This window comes from Neolamprologus multifasciatus, chromosome 8 (assembly GCF_963576455.1).
Source record: "Neolamprologus multifasciatus chromosome 8, fNeoMul1.2, whole genome shotgun sequence".
Lineage (NCBI taxonomy): Eukaryota > Metazoa > Chordata > Actinopteri > Cichliformes > Cichlidae > Neolamprologus > Neolamprologus multifasciatus.
The window spans coordinates 10,769,644-10,794,601 of NC_140446.1; the positions used below are offsets into that span (position 1 = coordinate 10,769,644).

The 24,958-nt window shown below is 43.8% G+C and overlaps 1 protein-coding gene across 7 annotated transcripts in view; it reads left to right on the forward strand.

Annotated features, from left to right (window-relative positions):
• The window catches only part of ctbp2l (C-terminal binding protein 2, like), a 97,048-nt gene that overhangs the window by 56,041 nt on the left and 16,049 nt on the right, over positions 1-24,958 (forward strand). For 6 of the 7 annotated variants that reach the window (XM_085169926.1, XM_085169929.1, XM_085169928.1 and 3 more), the window contains 3 exons: positions 18,396-18,550; positions 22,477-22,621; positions 24,713-24,919. In XM_085169926.1, the coding sequence (XP_085026052.1) occupies positions 18,396-18,550; positions 22,477-22,621; positions 24,713-24,919 (507 nt within the window). Of the gene's footprint in view, positions 1-8,854; positions 9,752-18,395; positions 18,551-22,476; positions 22,622-24,712; positions 24,920-24,958 lie in introns of those variants that run through there. The other variant, XM_085169932.1, reaches the window with a different exon arrangement.

The following is a 24,958-nucleotide window of genomic DNA, read 5'->3' on the forward strand; positions in this document are numbered from 1 at the left end:
AAAACAGCTGTTTTTCTGATGTGTATGTGCAAACATGTATGATCCAGGCTCCGTTTTCTTTAAATTCAAATACCCTGCGGTGTTAAAGCAACACAAAAATAACTTTCCTAATACTTCCTGGCTGAACTGCATGTTTACCCTTTCCTTACTTGTTCTTAATGCAATTATGGGTTACACATTATTATTGTGGAGGGCTAATAGCTTAAGGCAGGAATAGGCGCAGAATTAGAGAGGTGGAAGCCTGCTGTCCACCTGTATGTGTTTGTGCATGCTACTATACAAGCATCACGTGTTGCTGACGGTCTGTGTCATCCTCGCTAATCCCACTGATATGAATGAAGGGAGACAGACAAGAGGGTTCAGCTCACACATCGTCGGTACGGAGTTATTATGTGGAGCTGTAATAAGCATCTATATGTGCTTTTGTATTAACGCCTTATAATCACGCACATGCAAAACCCTCACTACTTCAAAGCTGCAGAGCAATTTATTCAGTGCTAACTCTTAGTTTTTTCCCTTTTTCGTTCACATAAAAGAGTAAATGTGTAGTAATTGTAGCCTTTGTGCTTATTACCTGTAATTTTATTGAAAATAATTGTGCAACAAACTGAATGAACTCATAACATTTGGACAATTTGTTCTGTAGTAAGTAAAATGCATGATCGGTGGTAATCGGTAAGAAACTTTCCTACCCCGTGTGCTTCACAGTAACTTTGGGATTCTTAGACACTTGCCTGTTTGCAGTCTCTCTGTCATGTATCTCCAGTTTCCTTTAAAACCTGGTAGATGTTACATGAACTGTCTGCTGCTCCATCTCCATTAAAAATCCGTATTGTTTGTATCCCCGAGGAAATACGACAAATCTATTTTTCCACTTCAGTATTTATTTCAGAGAGAGAAAAAAAATTGAAGGAAAAAAAAATTGAAGGAAAAAAAAAAAGTGTTTTCGAGCCCCATCTTCACTCACCCCTCCCTCTGTGTTTTCTCATGGTTGATCTTTCCAAACCATCGGTTGCGTTCACAGAGGGATTAATGGTTTCTGCAAAGCCAGCCAACCCGTGGAGGGAATGGAGCCTTCGAGCGAATGAGGAACAGCTGGTCTCCCCCTGCTTGTGACAGCTTGAGTGTTTGAGTGTGTGTTTGTGCGTATATGTGCGATAGTTGCAGCTGACCTCTGCGCAGGGTCAGAGGTGTTCCTGCTCCGAAATAACGCGAAGTTTATGTTGCCGCTCCTCTGCATTGCTGATAAATGCCAGTCAATACTGTCAATAGGCCTATTTAAGTATTACGGGTTTGCAACACAAGTTTTTGTTTAGACTCTGCAATTACCCTGTAATTACCCTTCAAGTTTGTGTGTTTTCCATTATTGAGAGAATTTTCTGCTATTTTGTGGTGATCAATTTGCTGTCGTCCTCAGTGCTAAAGGTAACTGCGATGGTGCGATGCATACAGTGTGAGTATGTGCGGGGGGTTTTCTCCAGCTTTTGTGGGTCTTCGTCTGATGACTTGTTATGATTGGTGGGAAGAATAATTTGGCTATTTCGAGAGACTGCATTGTCATGTTTATTCTACTAGTCTCCCCATCCCATGGCAGTTTTGTTTACAGGATAGCAACGGCGTGCGCTTGCTGCTCGTGCTGCAAGAATGGCAGCGCTTTGATATAATCTCCCCAATTATCTGTCGTCAATTCCGCTGTATATTATTCCTCTCTCCACAGCAGCTGGGGAGGAGACTGGTTTTGTGCTTGTCACAGAGGAACAGCTGCATCCACTAAAGCAGACAACTACCTCTGCATACCTCCCCAGTTATTCTCTCCTTTTTTCTTTTTTCTTTTGTATCCCTCCCCCTCTTTCTCTCTCACTCAGTGGTGGGCAGGTCACCCTGAATTATTCATCAGTGTGAAATGAAAAAGCTCATGGATATTGAATATCCCCTCTGAAGTGGTGGCCAACATTGTGTTTTTTTTTCTCCTCTTCTTCGATTTTTTTTTTTTTTTTTTGCAACTGAAAAGAGTAAAGAGAGGCAGATCTCATTGCCAGGGTATTTCAAAGGTTAACCGATTGCTTTACCTCGTGCACATATTTACTTCTTTCATGGTCTGTGGTCAGGGAGGAGGGAGGAGGAGAGACACTGAGAAATACAGAGGATGAAGAATAAAACCTAGGAAGACAGATGAAAGCAACAGGATTTTTTTTTAAAGGTGTAACAGTAATCTCTGTTCTTTTTTTCCAGGAAGAACTTGTTTCTCTGACCACCATATAGTGGGTGATCTCATTGCCTAGCTGATGTACTAACCTTTTTTGTTGTGAGGCCTATTTTCTTCCAGTAAAAATTGCGCTTCGGCCAGTTGTGGTCATCCTGATCGATCAGTTGTCATTTGTTCCCCATGTGGTCCTCTGTGTTTCTCTATTGTCTTCCGGCCTAGTCTTTTGTCCTGTGGTTTGATCTCCTGCCCGTGTTGCAAATCCATGTTACCGGTTGCCATTCATCCAGCACAATTGCCAGTAAACACAGCAGAGGCTCTCAGAACATTTCCCATGTGAGTTTATTTGTAATGGGCAGGGATAATGGGTAGAAATTAAAAATTCGGTCGAATATTTTTGTTTCCCATTTGCTGTCCTAAAAAGTAAGTGAATACTGATTTTCTGGAGGACAAAGATGTGAAACATCCTCCTTACTGCCATAGAGCAAATGCTAAAATAACAAATAAACCAAAATAATCTGCTCAGCAGCGAATCCCTCATCCCTTGTTTCCTATGTTGTACACGCTAATAGGAGATGGAGTGCTTTATTTGTTCATTAATACCTGAGAGAACAGGCAGCGCTGACCCTGCATTGCTCCCATTGGCTGCTACCTTTGCTTCCTTTCATTTTGGTCCATTTTCCTCCATTCCTGATTTCTACTGCAGCACAGACAATTACGCAGGAATGCTTTTAAAGGTATTCTCAAGCCTTACAAATGTTCCTGCAGGAAACAGCCAGGGGTTCAAACGGCTTTCTATTTATTTATTTTTTATGAGCAACAGTTCTTAACGGAGTCATAATGACTGACAACTGGAGAGAAGAAAGATATTTTATTTTCCCATGGTTAAAAAAAGAAAAAGTCAAATTGTTTGTCTTCCAGGAAAGCCTCTTTTTTTTTTTTTTTTTTTTTTTGCTTTAAACTTATATTTGGGAACACGCCGTTACCTCTGGGTAATTGTGTTTTAGCTTGAGTGAAATGCATCAATTGTGACGGCGTACAAGTTGCGTGGGAACGTCGTTGTGGCTTTAAGGTGTCAGGTTTTCCAGGTGTCAAATTGTGCGCCCAAAATGCGAACTCCGGTTACAGTAGGCTTCAGGGTATTATATTTTGTGGGGAAGAGGTCTGTGCTGCCACAGGAAGTGTAAAATATCATTTGCCATGGTAGAGGGAGGTGGATGAGTAGGTGGGTGGGAGTTTCTTTTCAGAGGGTGTAGTGCGATGAAGCGGGGGGGGGGGGGGGGGGGGGGGGGGGGGGGGGGGGGGGCTATGATGATGAAAATGGCTGTAACTCTTTAGCAAAGTGAGCTTTAAAAGGCTGTAAGTGGACACCTCATAGTATCTGATGGCTGACTCCTGGTTGACAGGACCCCATGACCCCAGTGTATTTATCGTAATGGAGCACAGCTGGGCTGCAGCTTCGATGGGTTAATAGCCATGTGACAGCTTTTGGGGGTTGGGGGGAGGTAGGCAGGAGGTATTTTGTGCACGTATGTGCATGCATTTTATTTACTCGTGCACTCCGTTGAGTGGCACACAGGGGCCACACTTGGGAGGGTTGGGACTTTGTGCTCCACTCTCTCTGCCAGGCCAGATGGCTCCTGTCACTGAAAGGGGAGGAGGAGCGATGGAAGGAAAAAGGGGAAGGATGGAGCTCTGAGTCGCCCTTAACAGCGCTAGAGTGGCCTGTCCCCAGAGCCACCACATCTGGAGACCACCTGCTGCTGGCTCAGCCTGCTTCCTCCATCCTCATCGCTCTTGCACACGCTCACTTTTCTCGCTCTGTTTTTCCAGATGGGGGAGGTGGCGGTGGTGGCAGTGGTGTGTTTGGTCAGGCTGCGTGCCTATATTTCAGTAACTTTAGTGTCTGTGCTTTGGGTGGAGGAGGTGCAGGAAGGAGTGAGCTGAGGAGGGATGGGAAGAGGAGGTGGCGTGAGAGCATAGAAAAATATCATTTTATTTTATGACTGCACCAGCCTCTGAGAGTTGTGGGTTTTGTATTTGTTGTATTTCTTCTTTTATTCCTCCCCAAGTAAAGAGACAGAGTGAGAATGTTCGCTTTTCTTCTCTTAGCCGTTGCTGCAACTGATCCACAGGCCACGGGGGGGCTGTTCCTGCCTGGAAAATAAAGCCTGCTTGCCCTCGTTGGCTCCCCCCAAATAAAATACACTCATTTGCATTCCCATGCTGTAATTTAGCCCTTCTCTCTCACACACACACATACACTCTCTCTCTGCCTTTTCTCTCTCTTTCACTATCTCTGTCCCTCATCCCTGCATCTTTTCAGCCCCGGTCCTTGCAGTTCCGCAGGGACTTGAACGTGGGAGGGGAAGAGAGGAAGGGAGGCAGAGAAAACAAAGGCGAAGAGGCAGTGTTGACTCAGGGTTGTTATCTGGACCGCCGGTGAGGGGGTGGGGGGTCTTGTGGGTATCTGTGTGTCTGCATACATGCCTGGGGGGTTATTTACCCTGGCTGCCACTGTCACGGCAGGTGCCTCCCAGTGGATAAACCTGGGCCTCCTAAATAAATATTCACTGCAGTGAAATTAGACTTGCGTCACCAAAAATTAAACTAATACTGCCCTCTTTCCCTCCCTCTGAAGAATGTCCAGACCACTAAAGATCACCCGTATATTGATGTTGCACGGTGACTGGCTTTACAATCATCCTGATATTTTGGTTGGGTGGGATCAGAGGTTTCAGCTCTCATTTTAAGTTGTGAAGTGACCAAACATGATCTTTGGCTAAAGTTATTTTGCATTGCTGATTCCTTCTTAGTTTGTTCGGTTTGGTCTTTTTCCCCACATAATAAATTCAAGCAGACAATGCGTTCATAAGGGACAGATTTACTAAAGGTTTGTGACAGTGCCAGCTCATTTATGGAATAAAAAAACATGTTGGGATTTACTAAAGACATGCAGTGTAAAGTTAGCAATGGAAAGGTGTGGACTTTTTTTAAGCCATGTTTGTAGGGCTTAATTTTTCAGATTTACAATTTTGGGAAGTGGAGTCTGCTGAGGTTTGCAGTAGTCAGTTTACTGCCAAAAACATTCCTGATGCACTGAGAGTGTATGCTAGAAGGAAGAGCATTTTCTTCGCTTGTGCTAATTTACTTTGAATGTGTTATCAGAACATATTAATTGCCAAGGCACTCTGTTCTTGCTGGAGGAACTCAAAGACTGCCCAACTAGAAAAAGTCACACAATTCCCGCTGCACCAAAAATCTTGCAACCCGTAATTCTTTTTCTTTTTTTCCTTTTGTCCTCTTGTTATTTTCATGAAGTCAAGCAGGGCTTTATAATAAAACTTTTACTTTCACAAAACTGCCTTCAACCTTAATTTCACTGAGTCTTTCCAAGTGAAAAAGTAATGACACAAAAAATTTGCATAGTTTTTCATGTTTCGGGACAAAACTGCATACAATGTTGCCACTGGTAAAACTATAACAGCCTAGCAGTCATTTATTCTATAGGTAGAATCAATCAGAATGTAGTGCTGTTGTAGCCTACACATGTGAGTTCTCATTTGTGTGTCTTCCTTACTCCATGAAGAACACCTTTCCCTACTATTGCAGTTACCTTGGCCACAAAGCTGTTCCAGATGTTCATTTTGGAAACATATTGAATATTGTGATTTGGAGGTATTTTATAATAACGATTGCATTCCTCCACTGGTCCCCAGAAGATTTCTTCTTCCACTGTTTGTGTAGCTAATAGATTCTCTTGCTTATTAGATCTTTTTTTTAGGTGGATTTTCTGATTATTGAAATGAATTGGCTACATCTGAACTCACGAATGTGCACAGTGACTGTAATTACCTGCAGAGCTTGTAGTTGTAGTTGAACCTGTAGCTGAAATGAAAAGAAAAAAAGGTCTTGTCTGCTTCATTAACATTGCATTCCAGCGAGATGCAAGATATGCAATTTGTAAACTTAAAAGTCACAGTGTTTTTGGGATAGTCGTGGCTATATTAGTACAGATTTTGAAATAAATCTCTTCACCCCACTGGTATGGTAAATTAAATTTGTGATCCTCAGCACTCTGTAGAAGCCAGCAGTATTCATCGGGAAAACTGTTCCGTAAAGTCTGCGGACATTTTTTGAGCAGATCAAGCATAAGTAGAAGTACAGTACAGGGGAAAATCATGGTCTTACAGTGTGCTAGAAAAAAATTGCATTAAAGAATGCACAAACTCTTGATACCACTAACACTAAAATAAAAAATAGAACACCAACACTTAGCTCTAAATAGGGAGAAAAAAATCAAAGCAAGAAAAACGTACTGTAAAAGCTGTCTGGTGATATTCTCTGGGGTTTAACTGCTGTGGAGCTGAACCTCTTTTTGACCCAAGTCCAGCATCTGAAATGAACCCCTGAACCTCTGGTCATAATATGGTCAGCTCAAGCCTCGTCTCCAAGCGGCAGGTTGGCTCGCTCTACCACTTACTTTCTTAAAATCCCTTTAACTGCTTTAGGGGGATTTAACGGGCCTCTACATCCACTGTGCTCTCAGAAGCCAAGTTCTAGCGCTTACATTAAAAGGGTGCACACAGTATAATTAGGCTGGTTAAAGAAGAAGGCTCCCTCTCATGGACTGTAAGAAGGCTTGGAACATTTGTTGGGTCTTCCAGAGCGTGAACGCTGCCCTTGATGTCTTACTATGCTAAAGGTCGGCGCTCAGAGAAACCATGCAGCAGGAGGGAGCGTAGACTGAAAACCTCAAGTATTATTATGCATCCCAGGAAAAGCAGCACTATTGCTTTTCTTGTAAGTGTGGTTGATTTAAAATTTAACAGATTTCTTTTCTTTTTTTTCGGTAGAAAGCCACACTATTTTTTTAAAGAGGCAGCTAATATAAAAACCCAGATTTACATCCTTGTGCGACTCAAAGCACCTGAGAGTAGGTTGATCATATATGTTTACACAAAGACTGTGTTTACTATGTGTAAAGTGAAGAGAAAAATGAAAAGCTAAAATAAAGATCGGTAGACATTAAAAAAATTGGATTTCAAATGGAATTGATTAATTCTGACTTTAAGATTTTTATCGCACTGAATATTTCAGAAATTCAGCGCTAAGGTTTTTTTTTTGTCAGAATTTCAATTAAATACATTTTGGGCAGCAAAACTGAAATGGTGTGGGGAGCAGGGATGGATGCTGCAGTGCCAATCTGTCGTCACTAGTCTTCACTCGCCTCTTCCAAATAAGCATGTCGTTACATGCTCGTCAGCTTTTGGACGAGTGCTGGAGCACATTTCGCTTCCTTTGAACTGGGCCAGTGGTTCCCCATGCATAGCCTATTGCTTCTGTGCAGCTGCATCTTCCCTGCTTTAACCCAAAATTTTCTGCACAGAAAAATCGAATGAGAATTTTTGACCTTTGCGAGAATGACTGTAAATTCAGCCACGTTTTCATTCACTAAAAACCAGGGGAGCTCAATGCAATTATTAGCATTCTATCTGGGGGTGTTATTCTTAAAATACCCCCCTCACAGAATGCCTGCATCTTCTGGGATTCTGTGATATTCTTGTGTTAATATACTGCTGTCAGACAGACAACCCCCACCCAGCTGTTTTAATATTATTAAAGAGAGAAAGATCAGAGGGGCAGCCATATCCCCACACTTTATAAGGAGTGTGAGCATGTCTGGCCGGCTGGCAGGAAGTGGGTTGCTACTGCCTTTGATGGTCAAACTCTCTCAGATGTGTCATTGCTGCAGACTGTAGCTCGGATGACAGGTCATGTCTCCGCTTGTTGGGCTCTTGCAGCTGAGATACAACAGCCCCAATAATTACCTGAGCAAGCACACACACTTTAAGTGGATATACATCATGGTCCTACACACAGACCAAAAAAAGAGAAGTAGCTTTACACTTAGATGGACACTGCTTGTGCTGTTTCACCTTTCTACTTTCACTGTGAGTGATGATCAGTTCTGGCGCGTGACCGTGCCGGACTCTTGCTGTATTGGTCACGCTTGTCACGCAGCTGACGGTGTGCGTGCACGTGTGTTTATGTGTATGTTCGTCGCCGTGCTCTGGCGAGTAGCGGGGAGGCTCCGATTGCTTTGTTATTCCAAACAGGGTGTTTACAGCCACTCATCCTCACAGTCATTCAGCAAGGCGATCTGTCAGCTCTCCCCTACAGGGACCAAACTGTGAACTTAACACGCTCGGCTCTGATGACTTCCCTGATGGTGTGAAGAACAGCAAAGTCCACAGCTGTAATGTTGTTGCTGGAGTGGTTTGAATGTTGCATTGTTCTTGCGGTTTGCAGTTTGTGTATGTGTGTGTGTGTGTGTGTGTGTGTGTGGATGCGTGTGCATTTTCAAAGGGAGGTAGGCAGTATGAGTGTGTATGTCACTTTCCCAATGTTTTTCCAGTAAGCCCCCAAAAATATCAGGGTGGAGTGAGTTTGTGTGCATGTTCAGTATTTTTGGTGGGGAGTGGGGAGAAGGTCTAGATGAAAGTAGAAAAGAAGAAAAGGAAACCAAATAATCAGCAGGGAAAGGGAGGTGAGGCTTAGGCTGGGAGCAAACCAGTGTGTGTGTGCACGCGCGTGCGTGCGTGCGTGCGTGCGCGCGAGGGGGGGGGGGGGGGGGGGGGGGGGGGCAGGCATTCTCAAAACACCATGGAGTCCACATCAGAAATAAAACATAAAAAAGTGGAGAGGCAGGAGGAGGGAAAAAAGGGAGGAGGAATTGTGCTTGAGTGTGTTATGCGTGTGGATCTTGTGAAGTGAACTGAACACAGCCGTAAATTGTGCAAGCCCAGAGAGCCCAGCTCTGTATGTCCAAGCTGGCACTTCTGATTTAGACAGATCTTTTTTTTTTTCCTCTCTTTTCCCCGATGCAAGGTCTTTTTTTTCTGCAGCTTCTGGTTTATTATCTGCTAAGACAAAGGCAGGAGAAAAAAAGCTAAGGAGAGAGAGCGATAGAGAGACACGCAAAGCGAATAAATGTTGCGCAGCTGACAGCAGAGGAAGCAGCGAGAGAGTTTCCAGCTACCGCGTTCCCCGACCGCAGCAGCCTTTTCTTCCTAGGAGATTTAAAAAAGGAAAAGAGCAAAGGACAAAAGCTCCTGCCCCTCTCTTTCTCCGTCCTGCTACCATCCGATCATCAGCTCTAACCTCAGCGTGTGTGAGTAAGCGTGCATATAAGGACGCCGCGGGTGTATGGTGCTTTTCTCCCTGCCCTCAAAGGCATGGACTAAGATGATGCAGCCAGGGGCTTAGTGAGAGCCCGCACCGCAGAGACCCCTTCCCCTCACCAACAGGGCCAGACCGAGAGGAGCTACTCCAGGGGAAGGGGGAGGGGGGTTAGTAGTGGAGGAGGAGGAGAAGAAGAAGAAGTGGAGGGGGGGGGTACCCTCCATGGATGATTGCAGAGGGTCCTTCACTTTCCTTTTTTTGTGTTTTTTGTTTTTTCCACTCTCTACTCGCCTCAGTCATCTCCTGCTTTCGCTGTGATGCATAGCCTTTAAAAACGAATAATGTGGAGACAACATTTTCCAGGCAAGCAGCATGTTTCCTGTTTTCTCTTCTGGATGTCTAATAAAGTCTGGCATGTGGGAGGTGGGAGGGAAGTAGGTGAATGGGGAGGGGTAGAGGGAGTATGGGTAAGAGGAGAGGAGGGGAGCAGTGTTTTAGAGTGTGTGTGTGTATGTGTGTGGATGCATTGCGTGCCCGGTAAGGAGTAGTCATTTCGGGGTCTGTTACTTGTTCTGCTGAACTGGGCTTACTAGGTTTTTGCTGCCTCTGCAGTCTTGGGCTCAGAGTTGCACTTTGTAGCTCAGGGCAACGCCAAAGAATAAAAGAGCGGGAAAAAGAGAGAGGAAGGGGAGGTAATGGGAGGTCCGGCGTGGTTCTGCCATGGATGCTGTTGACACTCGCTTTTGTCCCGCAGTGGAGTGCGAGCTCCGGCCCGCCAGTGCACACAGAGGGTACCATTTAAAACAGCCGTGCGCTCATTTTCTTGGCAGGGGATGGATTGGTGTGGCGGGCAGCCGGGTGGTGACAGGGGTGGGGCACTGGCAGCGGAGGACAAGTGGCCTTTGTGTGCTACTTTTGGGGAAGTGAAGGGAGGGAAGGGCAGGGAGGAGGCTGCCAACAAAGGGTGCTTATGCCCGCCCTCCACACCCGCTCTCTTCAACCACTACAACTCATGCAATGACCTCGTGCTGTCACGGCCAGACTTTGGGTCTGTGTGTGTTCTTGACAGGTTTTATGTGCACACGTAAGTAAAAGTACAAGTGAAATGGAGGGAAACTTAAGTGAGGAACACAAAGTGTTGTTTGACCTAACAGCACTGTAACCTGTGCACTGCAAGCTTCTCCTTTACCCTGCAGCAACCTCCTGGCTGTTCACCAAGGTTTGCTGTGCCATTCATTACCTCCCAGTTACATACTATCGACCCTCATGTCAACGTTTTCATAAAAATCTCACTTTGCCTTTGCAACCTTTTCCTCTACAAGAACATTTACAGCATGGAAATGTGGTTTGAAGGCCTTTTGTTGAACATGAATGTGGTTTAGAATCTTCTTCCTAATTAATTTGTTACCAATTAAAGTGCATCTGGTACACAGCAGACCATCCTATGTGCTCTGGCTTTCCTCTGTAGAGTTTTCTCATGTGACATCACATTGCTCAAGAATTGTCCACCTTAACTATCAGTCATGAGGGGAAAATGTGTATTGCCCAACTGGCTGCAACTGCAACCTCCTTTTAGTTGCTTTGGTTGCTAGCAGATCACCTAAGTTGCTTGTATAAATGCAGAGTGGTATAAAAGTGAAAAGAGGTGAGGGAAGAAGAAAGGTTCAGTTCATCATAGGAAGCACTCAGCAGCCTAGGTCTATTGCAGTGTAACTGAGGGGTAAGCATCACCTGATCCAGACATAACTATAAGATTTATCAAAAAGAAAAGTAGTATTTCTAGTCAGGTATAGGGTATACATGCTGGCCTCTCTGTGCCTGTAAAACATTTGTAACATAAAGTTGGCCTACATAGTGTGCACCAGTGTAGGCCTCTATTTTGGTTGAGGTTGCACTCTGTGGGTGATTTGGCATGTACTGTTAGGAAATGCAAGCAGCGGGGTGGTGACTAAAGTCAGGTTATGCAGGGAATCAGTAAATTATTAATATGATTTGCATGAAAATTTTAACCGGAACGTCAAACCTGAGAGACAATCGTGACAAGATTGTTCCACTAATATATAAAAAAAAAAGATTCAACTTTCTTCTCAGAGTTGTCTAAAACTTTTTCATTTTTTCCCTAACTCACAGTAGAGATGCCAATTTGCAGTGAGGACGTGAGATTTACTACAGCCGTAGGCTTTTGTTTGGCCTTTTTGGCAAGTTTCTGGGAGAATTATCTTTAATTAAGAACAGCTGAAGCAATCCACTGCGAGTGACATGTTTCTTTTATAATAGCCAAAAAAGGCATTCGGTCTTGATTTATTGCGTGGCGCATGTGACCTGAATGATTTGTAGAATCGTTTTTGCCAAGAAAATCAGCAATGATTTGATTGTAATTTGAATTTAAATCAAATGAAATCCTTGTCAAAATGGCTCCATATTTTCTTTAGAGTGTTTAAATTATTTAAACGGCAACTGTTTCCGCTAAACGTAAAGGTAGATTGTCAACTATTTTCAATAGTCCAAATGAAACCATATGTTCATATCAAAGCGCGCATGTAAAGCAGGAGTCACGTGACCATTTTATAACCCTTCTCTCGCCATCATCGACATGTCCCACCTCTCACACGCAGCCTGCTCCTTTTGGGCTTAGCAGGGAAAGGATATGGGTCATGTATTAGCTCAGGGTGGCACAGTAAATGGCTGTAACAGTTAGCGGTCAGCAGGAACCCCCACCCAACCTTGTTGTTGAGATGGAGCCACCTGCAAACAGCAGCTTGGGGTTGCTAGGTAACCTGTGGCAGAAGATGATTATAGTATGGCGGAGGGCTTGTCTCTCATTAGCACTAAAGTGACTTCTGTTTCTCTTCTCTTCATTTTAATTTCTCATTTCCCCGTTGCCCCTCTAGTCTCCCTTCCCCTCACTGGAGGCAACATAGCACCAGCAGCAGAGGCCAGTAGTAGGATAAGACTCCTAGCTCCCTTCACCACATAATGGAAACACTGGCCTCATCTCCCAGTACGCCGCTCTGCTACTTCCTGCTGCCAGACTCTGACTAAGTGTTTCTGGCTCAGAAACCGCAGTCTCCAGCCCGGACTGAGTTAGGGTTGTATTTGTCTAAAGGAATGATTAGAATTTAAATACAGATTTAAATACTGAGTAAGATTAGTGGAAAAAAAGAAAGAGGAAAAACACTGATCTTATGAAGTTTGGTAATCTACATCAAGTGGTTTTAAGCTTTTTTACTGGAGGCCTAGATTTCCAAAATAATTTCCATTGTGACCCAGTTCTCATTTTCCACAACTGGTGTGCAATCTAATTGAGAAAAATGTTCTGTTTTTAGACCGCTAACTGAGCCCCCACATTTTATTACAGGGAATTAAAAAGACTTTAGTAACATAATATCTAGCAGCAATGGATGTCTTTAAAAAAAATCATTTCAAAGCTCGTCTTTCAGCGTCTTGGAGCCCTCATGATAAATCTGTCTGTGCTTTTAGCAGGGAGAATTATTTTAGACGTGTTTGTGTGTTAGTTTCATTCCAAAAGTATAGTAATCACAAAGCAGAGGTATTTAATTGAATAATATAACCAGCAGATAAACAGGGACACCTGTACAGAACAGTGTCGTATCTATCAGGCTGTAAATTAAATGTTTTTAGATTAGTGGTTAAATTAAATAAGAAAATGTCACTTATGTCGCTAATTTTTGACATGTCGAAGATATGCAATTAATTAAATAGTTGAAAAAAAAATCTAATAATTAATCACCAATGAAGAAAATCATTAGTTACAGCCCCAAATCTATCATTATACATATTACACCACAGCAGGAGGTGTGTATGCGTGTGAACATGCATCACATGCATTACTTCCTTTGGCAGGTAAACCCACAACAGCAGCTGCCCCCCTCAAAGAAAATTAATTCATCCCTAAACATCTCACGCGCATGCATTTGCAGCCTGGCAACGGTTAAGCGGCAAGCAGAGGACGCAAGAACTAGGAGGAAAGGAAATGAGGGAGATTAATTAATGGAGGAGTGAGTGAAATTAAGAGCACTCTGCCTCCTGCGGCTCTGACATTACCTCCAATACTCCACAATCCCCTGCCCTTCACTTAACACAAGTCTGTGCTCATGCTTCAGTTCAAATCCTCTGGCTCTTTGCAGTCAGGTGGCCAGCGGCCGCGTTTGCCCAGGCGCCAGGACGTAAACCTGCAGAGAACATGGCAGACCTGCTGAAAATGCTGTTTTACTCCTGCCTGTTGCCTCTGAAAAGATGTTGCACAGCTGTTAAAACAAGTGAGCTTAGAGAGTGCTTGTCACAGTGGAGGTTAAAGCTTGTTTCCAAGGCTTGCGGTGCCTCTCACTGAGATTGTCTTGTTCCAAAGAGTTAAATTCATGCTGAGAGAAAAGATAAATTGGAGGTTGACAGTAAATCGTAATCTTGAGAAAACTGCTGGTGGCTTCAAAGCACAAAATTATTCTAGTTTATGGCACTTTAGAGGGGATTTTTACTACCTTTTCACCCATAATTTGTAAGCCAAAAAGCCTTTAGATCGATGTTAAGTTTTTTAAACCCCGACTATTTGCATAGTTTGTATATAAATGATAGTCACTCCATTCCATCCCTCATTGGTTGATGAAATCCCATTATGAATTCTCAGAACCAGACTTCTTGAATGTACTTTCAAATGTACATTAACTGAAAAATAAGAAAGTTACATGAAAAATACCCCGTAAGGCACCACTCAGGCAGTAAAAAGAGACCCTTTACAAACTGCCGCCACCAGGTGGCGATACCTGTAGATTGAGTAAAAAATTATGCCTATTTTGAACATCTTTTTCATGTCACATTTCAAAATGTCACGAAACCACATTGGCTATCATCTTGTCAATCCCACGTCGGTAGCTAATGGGCACCAGACCCGTCCCTCCTCATCACATCCATTTTTTGCAACCAAGATGGCGAAACAGAAACCCTCATATCAAGGATGTTACGAAGGAGAAAATTAACTATTGACGTGAAAACTGTCTTTTGAAACAGCCTGTGAACATGTTTATTTTAACACGAGAGTTTATTAGCGCTTTTGAAGCCAGCCTCGAGTGGACACTCAAGGAAGTGGACACTTTCAGGCACTTCTGCGTTGCCCTCATTTTCTAGCCCCGGGTGTTGTTGCCTGGTTACGAGACTATTACTCCCCATCCATTATTGTGACTTAAATATGAAGCTTTAAATTGTCAGATGTATGAACACATCTAAACACACACAATTCTATATTCTACTTAATCTAGATTGGTACAGACTTGTTATAGATGCACAGAGCACAGGGATGCTGTCGAGTATCACCACGGAGAAAAGAGGTGGTGAGAAAGGTGTCATGAATGCATCACCTATCAGAAACGGGTGTTGTGGTGTTGTGCAGCTGACAAACCCAGTGGTTCCAGCTGAGACTGGTTTGATGTACTTGCTGTCAATTTAACACAGAGGGAGTGTTGCCTGTCACCTCCCTGCTTTCCCTGCCTGAATATATCATATCCTCTCCATCAAAATCAACAGTGTAAGAATCAATCTGTCACACAGGAGGACACGCGCGCTTCGGCTTATAGACAGACAGACCAACTGGAATTGAGGGTCAGAATAGAAAATGGAGGAAAAGAAATGACAGTTGAGGTGAAAGAATGACAGAGAAAGGAGGGGCAGTGATTACTGAAAGACAGCTGAGGAATGATAGCAGAGGTCGGGGAGGAATTTGTGTGAAAAGGGAGAAAAAGAAAATGAGATGCGCAGTGAGCAAACAGTCACTCAGGGCTAGACATCGGCAGCAAAGAGGAGCTGTCAGAAGATGCTATCGTACAGGGAGAGATCTGCGAAAATACAACAGTGCCAACGATACTTTACAGTGTAGCAGAGGAAGAAGTCGACAAGAGGGAGATTAAGAGACTGAGTAAGAGACTGAAAGGTCAGAGGAACCCGGTGGATGATTCATGGAGTTCAGCCTATCTAACTTCTGCCTAAGGGTTTCACACAGCCTGTCAACCACTCCTCTCTCCTACTGCTTCATCTACAGCTTCTCTAACGTGCACACACACTGTTCGCCAATAATTGTTAGATACAAGTACACACTGGTAGGATGAAGCAGGGAGAAGCCATAATCAGTATTTTTCTTCATATCTCTGAAAAAGTGACAAGTAACAAGTGGCATTTAGTTTTTAGCCTGTTTTAGGTTATTGTTTTTACTTTAGTGCACATTTGCACCTTGACTCTGAGCAAGAATAAAAGCTCATCAGCAACTAAATACATCTGCTGAATCCTAATGTTGCCTATTGCCTATTTGTTAACAACTTTTATTGATAGTTGTGAGATGTTTTCTTCTGCCCTCTAGTGGACATGTAAGAAAATCTTGAATAGAATAAGCTTGAATAGAGTTTGTGTGATTTTTGGGAAGAAAAATAAGCCAAAGTATTTGGAAATGACTTATTACTGGCCTCTTACATAACTTTCAACAGTCCAAAACCCAGACGTGTTCAGTTTACAATGACATTACAAACAATCCAGTCATTTGTTTCACTCGATCGATCAACCACCATTCGTGGAGTGTTTCTGACACACCCTCGCCAGTTTGGTGTTGATGTTTTTGACCACTGCTGCCCAGTCTTTACCAGCTGCCTCTATTAATATTCAACAAGCTGTCACGTACAGATGCGACAGCCAAGCTGGTAAGCCTCACCTTTCCCACCGTCATGTCAGCTGTCTTGAACAGGGAGCCTGATAAGGAGGTAGGAAGCAACGGAGGCGTTTGATGGAAGGCTTCAGATGAGGAGGCGGAGGGAGAGGGGAGGAGGCGGCTGTCTGTATGTCAGGGGAGAAAACATCTCCTCCGCCCTTTGCACCGCAAGAGTGGGGTGCATACGGCCGTTTGCGCCTCCGACCCCAACTCATGGCGCAGATGCCGGCGGTGCCAAAAATAAAGTGCATTAAAACTGGCAGCCAAAGCCTGTTAAGTGATCACCATGACAACAGGCGGAAGGCGCACGGAGACGACATCTCCGCTACAATCCTCCCCCCCCCTGCCCTAAGAGGCTACACTGCTGGACTGCTCGCTTTCTGTCAGCTGGGCTTTCTCTGCGTCTCTCCTGTCGTTTATGTGCTCCTTCTCCTTTCATCCTCCTTCTCCCCTGATAAGTCTCCTGGGAGCTCTTTAAGCTAACAGGCAGTGTTTAGTCTGTTTTTATGCTTCCTTGTTTTACATTTTAATTTCACTCTTCTCTGAATCACTCCTCTTTTTCTCCCCCCCCCTCCCCCCCCTCCCCTCCCACCTGTTGTTTTTCTCACTGTGCATTTCAACTTGTTTGTGCACACACACAACTATCTCGATCTTAAATCTCCTTATCTTACCTATATCGGTCCTAATGCTGTGTGCTGTAATCCCAAAGAGCACTGCCCTAATGAGACCTCCACCACCTTTGCTCTCCGTTCCCTTTCTCCACCCTGCTCCTTATCGCATGGCGTCATTGTAATCTTTAGGATAACTTTGAGAGCTATGCATACACTAGTGCGTGCACAGAGTGAGGTCATGCATGAGCATCCCAATACAGATCTTAGCAGCAAACCTAGATAAGAAATGGTAAATGGTAAATGGCCTGTATTTATATAGCGCTTTACTAGTCCCTAAGGACCCCAAAGCGCTTTACATATCCAGTCATCCACCCATTCACACACACATTCACACACTGGTGATGGCAAGCTACATTGTAGCCACAGCCACCCTGGGGCGCACTGACAGAGGCGAGGCTGCCGGACACTGGCGCCACCGGGCCCTCTGACCACCACCAGTAGGCAACGGGTGAAGTGTCTTGCCCAAGGACACAACGACCGAGACTGACCAAGCCGGGGCTCGAACCGGCAACCTTCCGATTACAAGGCGAACTCCCAACTCTTGAGCCACGATTGCCCTAGAAACATGATGTCGTGAAGTCACACAGAAACATCCGCAGGGGATCTTGTTGTCGGGGTGAATATGGTGACCTGTGCAGTGTTGCGATGCTGTTACTTAGCAGGGAGCAGTTTTGTTTCTTCTAAAGTCTCTCCGTCCACAGGCCAGCATCTGAGGGAAGCATGAATATTGATGCTCCTCACTTGTTAACATTGTATGAAGCAGGGGCTGGTAATTGTCTGTCTTCGAAGCACGACACGTCCTCTTCAGTGGGATGTGTGAGAAGGTCGATCCCGCTGGGGAGTTCGGCTTCTCTTGACTCATTTTACTTCAAGTGAGAAAAGTAGCGAGTAAGGAGAGGAGAACGAGCCGAGCGGCGACAGAAACCCGAGTTACGACACGCACTTTGTCAAGTGTGCCGAAGTGCAGCTGCGAGTCGCTTCCGAGTTTGTTTCAGGCTTGTAGCGTTTTCTCCAATGCTCTTCATTTCAATGATGCATTGCTCTTATGAGGCATTTCTAAAGGTGTCCTCACAGTGTTTCTCTTTTCTTCTTCTTTTTTTTCACCCCTGTTCCACAGCAGCTGGTTCCACTCACACTGCCGTTTTTTTAACTGGTAAAAGAGAACGACCAAAGTGTGCGTGTCAGTATGCACACAGGGGAATTTGTTCCCCTTCATATGATTGTGTGAACCTCTGTCTGCTTGCATTCGCCTATCTGTGTCAGTGTATGTAAATGTTTCTGTGTGCGATTTGTGTGCGTTTGAGAGCCAGACCCAGAGGATTCCTGCAAGTGAGCCCGTGTCCTAATCCAGTGTTGAGTAGGCGCATTGATTTATTGAGCAACTTTTGTTAGTTCAGAGAAGCCCCGCTTCCTGCTACATCCTAATCAGCACACACAAGTGCACACATGCATACACACAGCAGGTGATTGTTATCCGAGTGTTGATTAACTGAGTGAAGACTGCAATTTAGTGATAGTTACATTTTAGATTGTATTTGGATTTCATCTTTCCTGATTTTGGAAACTACTTTCTTAATACTTTTTGTGTTTAAAATAATCTTTCCTCCTTTTCTTGAATGTATCTCTCCAGGTATTCGGCCTCAAATCATGAACGGGCCCATGCATCCCCGCCCGTTGGTGGCCCTGCTGGACGGGCGTGATTGCACCGTGGAGATGCCCATCCTTAAAGACTTAGCAACCGTTGCCTTCTGTGATGCTCAGTCCACGCAGGAGATCCACGAGAAGGTAGGAAGACGCACGCACCGTAGTTCACATTCAATGTCTTCCACATCGCAGCTGAACCTTGATGGAGAGACGGAATTTGCCCGTCACTCATATCTCCCTCTTCCTTTTTCTATAGCGCTGATATGTGAAGTGCGTTATATTGGCCTCATACACACCTGCCAGTTAAAATGCAGTGGCTTCATTATGATTTAATGTCACTTTGTAGCACTGACTGTAACGCCTATATCAGTGCCATTGTTCTAATAGAGAATCTCGTACAGCGGGGATGCGGTGTAATTACATTGGCTTGTAGAGGCTCTTTATTGCTTTTTATGCAGCGCCGTGGCTACAAAACAATATATGGCCACAGAAATGGGTATCACCCAAATGCTATCTCTTCATCTGCAGACAGAGTGAGGGCTGCTATATCTTCCATCGCGCTGTTTTTATGAAAATGGGACATATTAAAAAAGAAGCATTTGCATAGAGATCAATTCAATCAAAGACCTTGGGCGGTGAGGAGAAGGGGGGGAAAGTGGGTAGCTTTTTGTTTGTTTTAACACTGCCTTATCAGGAAAAACATGATTGTAATGTTCACCTCGCAAGCATATTCAGCAGTTCGCGGTAATAACTTGCAGTCTAGATACCCAGAGGGGCGGTATAGATTGAAAATGTCCAATCTCTGCTTTCTGCAGCATGGATGCAAAGATGCAGTGTTGATAACTCTGGGAGTTTCAGTTCAATGTTGTCAGGGCGGACAGCAGCTGCCACACTCCCGTACATATACACCAGACAACAATGAAAAAAAAATCTTATGGAAAAGATTGGCCGAGGATTGAATATGAAAGTTGCCTAAGGTTATGTGAAGTCTTCTACCTGGTAATCCTCTTTTTTCTCAAATGATAGGGATACGATAAAGCACACAGGCAAATACCAATCAAGATCAAGTTACAATACCACTTCAGTGAGACCAAATCCTGTATGCAGCACCTGCGCTCCAGCATCATAATCCAAGGTCTCTGATCCCTCGTCTTTGTCACGGTCGTCGCGCCTCATAACCACATGTGGCTTGTAAAAGTTGGATGAGAGCCCATATGGCAGGGAGTCAATATTGGCCTATTACTTTGTGCGCCGCCTGACTGTGATCATCCAAAAGAGGTGTTAAGCTTGGGGCTTGCAGCTAATGACTCTTAATGTAACTAAAAGATGATAAATGGAAAAATGATGATACTGTGTTCAGTTAACAGTTCAATCTCTAAAATGCAGGGGGGGGGGAAGCCATACATTGCGTGTTGTCGTCTTGCGTCATTAGTTAAACTGTGAATAGAAACTCTTCACAATATCAGCAAATGTTTACTATTTTCCATTTATAAGAAACGATAAATTTTCAAAGCACTAAATCCTTTAATAAACGCTAAATGGGGTTATATAGATACTTATAGCACTTTTCTGTTGTTAAAGTACTTCACCCATTCACGTTCACATATTAAATGATGTACTTTATCTGTTACACACACACACAAGGACAAATGGGGGCATTTAGGAGGTTCAGGCTCTTGCACGAAAACAGTTTAAGGTGTATACTGGAGGAACCAGGTGTCAGACTAGTTTAGTGGACATACTGGTTAACATCTGTTTATTCTTTGGCACTAAGACATAACTTTTTTTTTGCTTTCTTGCTGCTATTTCACTATTTAGGTGGGGGACTGGGGTAAATGTGCAAGAAGCCACGTTGCTTTAGATAAGCACTGAGGCTGCAACCAGGAAAACTGGTAACCTCCCTCTGACCTAAGCGGCTGGACCTGGCATGTAGTCTTCTGTAAAATCAGCACATCTCGTGTGGACGGATTTGTTTTAGAAGTATTGAAAGATTTTGTGCAAAACAAAACTAGTGAATTGACCCTGTTAAGCTAACTAACCAGCTTCTCTTGCGTAACGCTAGGTTACAAAGAACATATGTGCTTTCACCAGTTCTTGAAGTCCACATTCACTGAAATTTTGCTGTTTTTAATTCCTCTCCTTCATCACGTTAGTCTCAAGGATGTTTTTTTTTTGTCTGAAACGTCAATCGATGCACTGCTAAAGTGGATTTTGAAGGTACAATGGCCAGCGGGGTCAGAGCTTGTTGTGTTATGACATATTTCACAGTATTTTGTGACGCTGTCCTGCAAAATGCTAAGCCACCTTTGTTGTAAGAAGTTTTAAGTAGTCTGTAGTTTTATGAAGCAACAGTTTGAGCAGCACAACCTCCCTGCGGATCACTCACGGGATGACTTCATAGCCATAAAGTCCCCCTCCTAGAAGCTAGGAGTGTGCACTACAGTGTGCACATCACCAAATCAAAACTCCCTTGAAACAGTCTATCTTTTGCTCAGCCAGGCTAAATGTGAAGCACGGGCTTTGTGCTTTGTCAGAAAAGTCCAGGCGTCATAAGAAATGATAGATCCTTAAAGCGATAAGAGTTTGGTTACAGTGGAGAGGGGGATGTAGCTGAGGTCAGAGTTTCCATTTACATCAACTACAATCAGGCTAGAAGATTCCTTCCCCCAGCTCAAAAACAACACAAGACCTTCAGGATCAGCGCAGAGGGAGGCAATTATGTATGTGTGCATTTTGGCCGGTCGCGCATGTGCGTGTAAGGAGTGTTTTAACCTTGAACTAATATCTGGAAAGGCCTGTCCAGGACACTGCTCTAATAAAAGCAGTATGGAAATTCAGAGCTAATCTACTAATCACAGGAAAGCTAATGCAGCTTGGCTGGAGGTGAATGTAGAGCTGTTATTTAGGCGCTGACAGGGGCCGGGGCTGATACTGAAGGGGAATAGTTTAGATCCACATCACAGGCCAGGTCACCTTGTCCACGTTAAGTGGCAGAGGAGCAGCGTGAGCAGCATTTCACAGTGATTGTCCACCCCCCACCCCCCACCCCCCGTCCAAGGTGACAGAATTCAGACTTTTTTGGGAAATGTTTCACTTGGTACATCTTAAGATTGTTGTTATTTTTTTATTTTTTATTTAACTTGAATGGATTGTCTTTGGGTAGGTAGATTCAACAACGCCACCATGTGGTTGTTTAAAAGCACAGTTAGTTTTGACCTTTACCTGCTTTAAAATAAGTAACAACCACTTTCACTTACACTTAGCTGACATGCATTTTTAAGCTGGAGTTTGCGCAGCCTAAAATTTTACTCAATTCATGAGTAAAGCAGGTAAGAACATTTGGAAGAAATAACCACAAGCTACTAGTCTTGATGCATTCTCAATCATCCAAGTAAGTAAATCTCCAAAAGTTGATTCTGTTCATCTTCTCCCACCGAAAACGCTTCATCCAGATAAATAGAATCAACTTTTGGAGACATAAGCTACTAGGGCAAATGCGGGATACATTCCCTGGAATTGGGAAATTTTGAAGCCTGAAATACAGAGCGGTACAGTCTGGGTGGTAAATTAGTTACTTTCTTTGTAATGGGGCTATTTTAATTCTATTATTCTATTTAATTCATAAGGCTTATCCTGCAATCAGTGACCTCTCTATCCAGTCACTTATCCAGATCTTGTGTCCGTAAACGCTCTTGGTGCAATTGTGAATACCGTGCAGAACTGAGCCCCCGCAAGACAATGTAATGACTGTTTCTACTTCCAGTGCAGGTCTGTTAAATGGACAATGTGTCAGTGTTGCTCGCGGCCATGTGATGTCTGTAGTACGATGTGAAATCTATAATGTTCACAAATGTCGGAAGTCACGGCAGGCGTGTGATTTTCACAGCATCTCTGAAAGGAATGCGACAGTGTGATTGTCATGAGCTCTTGTATCCCCAAGTGGATTTAATAGTCATGTTTTGCATGAGCAAACGAGTAAACTGGCAAATGGAAGACACAGATTAAGGAGGGAAAAGCATTTCATTCAGTTGTGTAATGCAAAATTTTATGAATACATGTGTCTGCAGGTGCTTAATGAGGCAGTGGGTGCCATGATGTACCACACCATCACCCTGACCAGAGAGGACCTGGAAAAGTTCAAAGCTCTACGCATCATCATCCGCATCGGCAGCGGCTACGACAACATTGACATAAAGGCTGCTGGAGAGCTGGGTATGAACTCTTTAAATAGCGGCTACTAAATCATCATCATTTTCTTCTCCACATCTGTGCTCGTGTAACAGCCTCTTTTTCTACATCTGAGCAAAGCTCTAATGTGTTTTGTGCTCCTTTGAAACGACTATCCCGCGTCGCATTGATTTCTTGTGAGGGAGCAGGTATGCTGATTTGCTTGTTTGATCGTTTGTTTGCCTGTTAATGACAAACGATACCTCAGGTGCCTGTAATCAGATTTAGGTGAATCTTGAAGGGAAGATTCATCACATCACAGCGTTAAAATTGGACTGACCATCTAAAAGAAAAGCAGCGATGAAATAGAGCTAATAGTCGTTGTCCCTAAAGCGGACTACTTTGAATACCACGTATACCGTTTCCTTGTTTTTACTGTATGGATTTTTTTTGAATAGTATCAAAGGCTGAATTAAATAGTCAGATGAAGTGCAGACATCCTGCTGTGAGCCAGAATGTTCAAAGAGACAGAGTAAAAGACACACGGGGAAAGAGAAGAGTTCAGTTTTCTCCCTGAAACACCACCCAGGCTTATATCAGCAGGCTGGTGGCTCAAAAAGCTCTTACAGTTGACAAAGCTGCCATTTCCCTGCCAATATGAGATACTGTGTCTAACTGCCACCCACTCACCGAAGGCGCTCTGCCTTGCAACACAGGAGTCAAAAGCTATCGTGCCTGGAGAAGGCGGCGCTGATATGACGGCTGTTCTCGGGGAGAAGAAAAAAGGGGCCATTGATTGAACAGGCTCGGTCTATTTTTTGCTGTCTAGAGACGACTGCGCTGTTACTCCGAGATACAGAGTGAGATGAGGACATTAGGAGGAGAATGAGGGCAGGCAGAAGTGCTTAAGTGTTAGAACAGAAAAAAAAAAAGTAGTCTGTGTTGTTGGAGGAAACGGCAAGGTAATACCACAAGGTCAGGCCTTTATATCGGCCGAAAGAAACAAAATTATGAACACTGCACTGGATAAGATCTTGACTTTACATATTTACGTGTGTATCTTCATATTATTATCGATGTTTAGCAGGTGATATTTGGAATACTGATTACGTTGCTCAAATATAGACCTAATTAAAGATAACCCAAGTTATTAAGGGATCAGTTCACACCATTATAAACTTTTCATGTTTTTCCTCTGGCCTGTAATGCTTTGGAGATTTTCACTGTTGAAATATTTGCCTTTCTCTTGAAAACGGTGACCTAATTGGCAGTTGTGATGCTAAAAATTACATTTGGCTTTTCAAAATATAGCATATGTAGATTTATATACATCCACAAACTTTATTGTGATCAGTTTCGTGTAGGAAGTATCTTTCTCTCTCTTTCTTTTATTAAACTATGCTCGCCAACTGTTTCAAGAAAAGGCCATCCGTCTACCTGTGATGAGAGGCTAATGCTAGTGACAGCTAGACAAGTGTTAACATCATATGAGCTGAGCTTCTGTGTGGTGGTTTCTACATAAAACTATAAAGTATGTGAATGAGGGCTTCAGAAACATTACCGCTAAGTAGCTTTTGGGTTTTTTAGTTTGGTTGTCCTAGTCTCCAGCAACACGTTTCAGTTACTCCTGTGGGATCCTGAGATTCCCAGACTAGGCTAGATGTATAATCTCTCTAGCAGGTTCTGGATGTCCAAGGTCCTCACTCTATCTCCAAGACTGATCCCAGCCACCCTACAAAAGAAACTATTTTCATCTGCTTTTATTCGTGACCTTACTCTTTTGGTCATGTCCCAGATCTGATGACCATAAGCGAGGGTTGGAATGTAGACTGACTGGTACATGAAAAACATCAATCCGGCACACCAAATCCGCCGGTCTGTTTCACCCTCGGCTGCAATGCGTGCTGGAGGTCACGCTCCAATGAAGCCGACATATTCTGATGTTCCCAAAACAAACAGTCATTTTCACACTCCCTTGAGATGCTGACCATGAATATCAGAAATTATAGTGACCCATGTTGGTTTTAGCCCAGGACAATAAAATCTCTCTCTGTACTCATATTTCATGTGTCACATACGTCTTTAATGTGCTTTTCAACTCTTCTGCCTTGTCTTTGTTTACTGTTCTACCATTAGGCATCGCCGTGTGCAACATTCCCTCAGCAGCTGTGGAGGAGACGGCAGACTCGACCTTATGCCACATCCTCAACCTTTACCGGCGGAACACCTGGCTCTACCAGGCTCTGCGGGAGGGCACGCGAGTCCAGAGTGTGGAGCAAATCCGGGAGGTGGCGTCCGGTGCCGCCCGCATACGTGGCGAAACCCTGGGTCTCATCGGTTTTGGTGAATATTCAATTATATGCTTTCCTCTTTTAGCCTTTT